The 7,500-nt window shown below is 36.3% G+C and overlaps 1 protein-coding gene across 1 annotated transcript in view; it reads left to right on the top strand.

Annotated features, from left to right (window-relative positions):
• The window catches only part of LOC122262025 (uncharacterized), a 107,447-nt gene extending 100,119 nt beyond the window's left edge, over window positions 1-7,328 (top strand). The window contains exons 15-17 of the mRNA XM_086538231.1: window positions 1,428-1,476; window positions 2,374-2,426; window positions 4,104-7,328. Of these exons, the coding sequence (XP_086394357.1) occupies window positions 1,428-1,476; window positions 2,374-2,426; window positions 4,104-4,828 (827 nt within the window). The 3' untranslated portion in view covers window positions 4,829-7,328. The remainder of the gene's footprint in view (window positions 1-1,427; window positions 1,477-2,373; window positions 2,427-4,103) is intronic.
• Window positions 7,329-7,500: the final 172 nt, after the last annotated feature.

Raw genomic sequence — 7,500 nt, 5'->3', positions numbered from 1 at the left:
ACTCTTAATCTTTAACAAATTGAGATAACTGATGAACAGGTGCTAGTGTTGTTGTTAGGGTAATATTCCCTATGTAGGACAGGTACAGTATTCCCTCCACTTTTAAAATTCACCACTCAACATTGCCATGTCTGAATTACCAGTTTTGACTCTTATCAGAAACACATGTTTCCTATTTATATGGGCATGTGTTTTAGATCCAAGAACTGATGCTAGTGATTTACACATTGCCAATGCTGAGCAGGGAGCTTGGAAGTGGAGGAGACTGTATACCCAACTAGCTTCCTGAGGTCCAACTGATGTCTGGTGATGTTTGGCAATTTTGATGATGTTGGGGGATGTCCATTCTGCTTACCCAGCCAACATCAGCAGACAATTGAGCCAGTAGTTCAGTAGTCTAGTATGATGTTTCCTATTGTGCACTAGACACAACAGATACTAAGACACATGCACAGTTTGATGATATTTGTACAAAACTTTCTGGCCAGAATATTGATGGTAGAATAGCTTTAGATGTTTGAAAAACTGCTACAGCATCAAGTGTTCATTCACTTGGAGGTTGGTGAGGGCCATTGTTGGCAACCAACTTTCCCATACCATGTGGCTAATTTTCAAGATGTCCAACAGAAGGTACAGCAACATCAGTACCTCCCTGCCCTGCACTTCAAAAGTTGTTTGCTGTATTCGTTTTTCAAACATCAAAAACTATTCTCCCATCAATATCTGGCCAGAAAGGTTCTGATGCTTGATAAGAAACATCCTACTGTAACTAGATGGTTAGCAAACCGTTGGGTCCATCGTCTGAATGTCCCGCAGATAAACATCAGTAGCTCATGTTGACTGATGATGGTCGGGCCTCAGAGAACTAGCTGGGGTATATGCTTATGCCTTTTAAGGAATCATTATGCTAGAGGATACAAGCTCCTCCTTCCCAAAGAAGGGCCATATATTTATTTTTCATTTCATTTGGTTGTCTGTACAAAAATTTTGATTCAAGGATCAATACATGTAGATAATAGTAGATTTGTAAGATTGCATCTCATTACAAAAGACATTGAAAAACTAAGATTGGAATTTACTTTTAAGTAATAGTAGTTTGTTAGAATGTCAATTTTTTTATCCCATTGTGCAGATGCCTTTACACTTGACAGTCTGAAAGCAAAGGAAGAGTTGTTTATTATGAAATAAATTAATCTGATTAAAGAGGCATTGAAATCTTTTAGACTAAATTTTTGAGAGTGAAAGGATTAACAGACATTAATGTCCAATTTGTGCAGAGAGATGGAATTCAGAAGCTAGAATGAAACACCTTAGAGGGAAGGAGGAATGAAAGGTAGAAAAAAGTAATTTGTATGTATATTATCTGATCTTAGAGCTATTTTGTGCTCATAATCCCAAAGTCTTCTTCCCGTTGGTGCTGGTCTTAGGCCTATTGTCCCTGGAGCGTGGAAAAAGGGACCAGCCTCGAACATTAAGGTAGGCAAGATGGTCTTGATTGTGCCCTGATCTCTGGCAAGGTAGAGCAGTTGTATATCCTAATAATCAGTCATAACCCATAACCTCAAAGTTCACACTGTTTTAATCACCAGGGGAATTATATGTATATAAATGTGTATATGTATACATGGATATGTATATATATTTATACATGTGTACATATATATATATGTAATATATGCATATCATCTTGGTGCTGGGTGGTCGCTTTACATGTCATGATGAATTCAATGTTTTTGCCTGGTAAGAAGGGGACATACCCTTGATGCTGTGTGGAAACATCAAGAACGACATGACAAGTTTAAAAAGGTACCCAAGCGTTAAGGGGATATATATATATGAATAGATGTGCATATATTTTTATATTCACACATTATACATTCTTTGGTAGGCTGAACCTTTGACTTTGGTTAAAACCGGTTTCAATGGCTTCATAAGTCCTATACCCACATATATGGTCCAAAGATGCTGCAGTTAAACGGATAAATTGTAATCATTAAAAGATAATTAAATTATTAAAGCCAGCTATGTTTTTGCTTTAATGAAAATCCATGCCTATGATTCATGTAGAACAATCATATACTTGAGTTCTCTAATGATAATTGGCAACTAACTCTGACAAAAACAACATGAAAATGATATAGTTAACCCATGGTGAATTATTTCAGTAAAAAAATAAAATCTGGGGTATAAAAGACATTCCCTTACAAGAATATCAACCAAACAAGATTTATCATAGAGGAAATTTGAAAGCAGCAAGAAACTCAAGGATTATGAAACCTTTTTTTTCTTTTTTTCCTTTTTTTTTCTTTTTTTTTATTGGGTACAAAGGATATTCAGCTCTTGAGTTTTTTTATTTCCTTTTCATCCTTGTAGTGAAGGAAACTCTACCTTGCCTGAGACAAAGCAAGAAGTAGGAGTTGGCACAGGTACGGGGCAACACTGCAGATGGGACTTGCCTACAACACCCTTGGTTTGGTCTATACAGTCTGTACAGTTCATGCATTGCCATTGGGATCATAGGAACTGAGATCGTCTGCCATACTGTATAGTTACCTTGAATATGTTAGCAGTTCTAATATGTCACCAGTATGATGAATTATTATTGCATGTTTTAGTGTATGGCATTGATTGTTTATTGAGTTTTTGTAATTAGAAAAAGAAAAACCAGTAATGACATCCATGATGTCTATTGTGAAATCTCATTTTCTGTGATCTCAGATAACGGTGCAAGTAGTTTTGCGTATATATATGGTTGCACAGCCTCCTGCACAGTTTTTCCTGCACAGCACGCTGCCCTGCAACAAAGTGGTGTGATGTTTGAATTTCACAGAAGTTTTATGCAATTAACAATTTTTATATATCCTGCCAAATTTATTATCACTTATTAGGTGGAAAATGGTGCATACACAATATTTTCTTTTGAAGAAAATTGAACAAGAAAACTGTAGTTTATATTATTTTACCACATAAACAATATTACATCTACATTAGCAGTGATAAAAAAGTGTAGTGAATTAGCATAGCACTATTACAGTTTCATTGAAAATGGAAGAAAAAGAACATTGCCACCTTTTGTAGGAATTTGCTTTCAGACAATAAAGACATTATAATTCCTAGATGCTTTGAGCTAATATATATATGTGTGAATGCCAGTATGTGTGTGTGTGTGTGTGTGTGTGTGTGTGTGTGTGTGTGTGTGTGTGTGTGTGTGTATGAGTGCCTATGTGAATGCAAGTATTGGTGTAGGTGCATGTGTTGGTGTACATGTGCGAGGTGCAGGTGTGCATGTGCGTGTGCGTGTGCATGTGCATGTCCGCGCGTGTGTGTGGTTGTGGGTGCAAGTGCAAATGTGCACATGTGAGTGTGAGAGTAAGCGTACGATTGTGCAGTATACATATCTGTATGTACGGGCTTTTGTGTTTGTGTGTCAGCACAAATGCATGGATTTGTTTTTTAATTTGATAGTGTATATATATATAAAATGAATACCTATGTGTGTAAGTGTAAGTGTGTACATTTATACATTTATACTTATGCTTGAATGCATGTGTGTGTGTGTGTGTGTGTGTGTGTGTGTGTGTGTGTGTGTGTGTGTGTGTGTGTGTGTGTGTGTGTGTGTGTGTGTGTGTGTGTGTGTGTGTGTGTGTGTGTATGTGTGTGTGTGTGTGTGTGTTTGTGTGTTTGTATGTATGTATGTATGTTTGTATGTATGTATGTATGTATGTTTTTGCATGTATGAATGTGTGTGAATATGCCTGAGTGATATGTATAAATTTTCATTTGTAAGTATATATATAAAAACAAATAATAGACATTTTTATACTTTCACATGGTTTATCATTTAAGTTCTTCCTAATCTCTATCTTTATACTAAACCAGCCTTTACAAACTATCCTAGTAAACACTTATACAAGTAGTTTCAAACTTAGTGCATTTTATTTTGCTCACACACCTGACTATTCTTAGTGTTAATGTGAGTGATTTTCTTAACTTAATTATATTTCTGAAAGGTAATCTGAAAGCTGAAAACTAAATTTTGACATTGATATGCTTTCCCGATGTGAAAAATGACAATTCATAAGCTTTCTCTCTTGTCTTTGCAGGTGTTCGGATGGCACAGGAACTACTTCGCGGTGTGGAACAGCTGCTGGACTCTGAGATGGGAGAACTGAGAAGGCGAACAGCTGCAATGTCCTCGCGTCTGAGGTTTTTGGGTCGAAGTGATGCTTCCTCTGACTGCACAAGCAACATTAGTAGCCCAAGTAGTACTTCCAGCAGTGGGAACAGTAGCAACAGTGGTATGAGTGGTAGCAGTAGCGACAGCAGCCCAAAGGTTCACACTACACACATTATTGTCACCACACTGGAAGATGACCAGCCACAGGAGGAGAAATCAGTGCGAGGTCTGAAGACTGGTCCCTTGCATGGAGAGTCTGATCACGTGCCTGGGACTCTAGGAACTGGAAGAGCTCGAAGTGAACCTCCTTTTGCTGGCGAAGAAGGCCTTTATCGCGCCCGGTCCTGCCCGGGACTGCCAAGACCCACAGGAACATCTGAAGGCAACGAAACCGTTGCTGCCTTAGTCTCAGATTTACAGTTAGTGCGCCTACGTGGCTCTCGTCCTCAGGCATCAAGAGAAAAATTCCTCAATCGATATTCTTGCGGAGCTTTAGATGCTCAGCAAACAACGACTGCTTCAGCATTTGAATCCTGTCCAGACTTTGGCAACCTTCGTCCCTGTGTGCGTGAGGGTGACTCCATCCATTCCTCATCCTCCTCCATCTCGTCAACTCACTCTTCTTTCACGCGCCTCCTGCAAGTGTCATGAGTCATCCTCAAGATAGCAAAGTTCAAGTGTATATTACTAATAACGGGGTGTGAAAATCTAGTGCAACATGTCTTGATGAGCATGAAAGCTCTCAAGTGTAATTTGTAGTTGTAATTTATGAAAAAAGTTTTAAGCCAGTACAGAAAAGAAACTTCAGGTAAAAATTAAGTACCAGATGTGACTGATACTTGGCAGCTTGTGCATGGGCCTTGGGTGTTATTGAAGCAGATAAGCAGATAATCACATGTGTTAGTGGTGGCAATGTTATGCAGTACATGCCATCCTTGTGACTAAACATGACCCGTTCCTAAATGTAAGACTTAAAAAGTGCCGCAGGTTAGGTTGAATATTACCTGAGATATACCACTTTGTGAACACTTTAGTTCAAGATACTGGCACACACATGTAGATTTTTCTCTGTATAGTGGTGAGGGCCCCTACACACTAGTCGCATGCGGAACTGGAGTAGAGAAGCAAGCTTGTATGATAATGAGGATATGAATATTATTTTATTTTAATATTTTCATAGATAACCTGATTTGTACATTGATAAAAATGTAGAGATTTAATGTTATACAATTAATATTGAAGATGCATTCAAGGGTATGTTATGAATATTTTGTTCAGCTATTCATACTAATTTAGCCTTACTACTATGAAGAATTGAAGTCATACAGGTAATTACACAGGTAACTTAAAATAAAGTGTAAGAGAGTACAGGTGACTTCTCTGGCTCTAATGTTGTGGTTTGCAAATATCCTCACTTGTTACTTAACGTTCTACCAGTTTATTGGGAGGGGCCCCATGTGTTACATGTAAATACCTAGAATATATTTGAATCACTTTAAATTATTAAACTTCATTGGACTTACCTTATAGACTCAGGCAGCAAGCAGTACATATAATGCTGATGTTGTATATAGATACCTAGATTACTAATTTTAACAGTATGGTAATCCACTAAGATGACATAGTTGACAAGACATGACTGACATGAGATGGGAATAAGACAAGCGATTGGCTATAAAAAAAACAACTTTTAGTTTGCAAAGCACTAAGATTAGTCATACCTGTAGCATATCAAGAGAGCTTTGGCTTTATATTTTGATCTTACAGAGTCAGTGAAGGGAGAAAAAAAACAAAAAAACATGCAAGTGTGTTAGTGTATACATACTCACATGTATTACTGTGCAGGTACTATCAAGAAGTTATTAGTAACTGATTCTTGCTTTTCCTAAACTTTGAAGAGTTATATTTTTGATGAGGGAATTGGTTACCTTGGGATTAATTTCATTTGATGTACGGTATATACTCCCTCTTAAAAACATTTCATTATTGTTTGAATAAAGCTATAACATTGGTTACTCATTTGACTAAGACTATATCAAGGACCATAAATACAGTTGTGAAGAACAATAGAAATAGGGAATGCACAAAAGGAGATTTCTGTGCCTATTTTTTTTTTGAGATATATTAATCAGAATATGATACATTCTTACGTGCATCTATAAAATTACTTTACAGAAATGCAAGCTATTACAAGCTGTGGATCTGCCACTTCTGAGGTTAAATTTAAGACCTGAAAAGAGAGCTTGTAATTCTTGATAACAAATACTATTCAGTATTTTTATTATTATTACTATTTAAATTTAAGATGTTAGTGACTGGCTAGAGTACTTACACAAGCCCTAAGCTTAAAAGACCACAAAGTCAAAGACAGAAGGCTAAGAGACGGATGACTATTTCTTTACTTTGCTAAGCATTTACCGTAGTCAGTTTCTCAAGTGTAACGTTTTAGTGTTTGTGCGTATAACACGGGGATTGGTTACCATATTGTAATCTTAAGTTTGCAATAGCATTCTTCTTTTCTTTTTTTTCCTCTTTTTTTAATTTATTTCCCTTTAACTTGGACAAAATTGTAAGAAAGTGGTTAAGTATATTTGTATATATTTGTTAATTATGCAAGAATAACACTGTTTGCTTTTCTTAATAGGTGAAATAATTTGGCTGTGAGCTTCGGAATATTATTTCTTGGAGTGATACTTCAGATTTTTGGAATTGGTAAAGCTGCACTTATATCATTGTACGTGAATTCCTGATTTTTGATTTTTATTTTCTTTGTGATTGAGCCTATGACTGTATCATGTATATCAAGTTCAACGTATTGACTACTGGAGGTATCATTGCTTTAAGTTGCAGGATGTTGCAGAATAAGACATTTATGCTCTCATGATGCTGTTTGATCCTTGTTTTGACTGTTGTGTGATTGATATGTTCAGCTGGTACTCCATTTTGGTTTCTGTTATTTGTTATTACCTATTTAAAAAGAGGATATTGTGGAACCAATCACATCTGGATCAAAGCATATTTTGATAACCAATTTGTGTGTATCTTAACCAAAATGAGGTTAGGAGGCCATCGGTTTCTTTTATTATAAGTAGAAAGACATTGTGAAGGTATTCTGTACTTACACATAAATTTAATACAATGAAGTATTCAATAGGAGATGGCTTTTTATGTAAACTCATCACTCATTTTTCCTGTTCTTCTTTATCTTTTATTCTGTTCCATCATAACATTTGTAATTTGCAGACTATAGAGGCTATGCTTTCAAAGATCTTTGGACATTGGCATTAAAGGTTAATAGTGAGGCTTTATTTTAGATTTAAGTA

This window comes from Penaeus japonicus, unplaced genomic scaffold (assembly GCF_977035675.1).
Source record: "Penaeus japonicus unplaced genomic scaffold, GWHDUDI00000001_assembly GWHDUDI00000007, whole genome shotgun sequence".
Lineage (NCBI taxonomy): Eukaryota > Metazoa > Arthropoda > Malacostraca > Decapoda > Penaeidae > Penaeus > Penaeus japonicus.
Note: the sequence above shows the minus strand (reverse complement) of the source record. Positions and strands in the feature narration are given on the sequence as shown.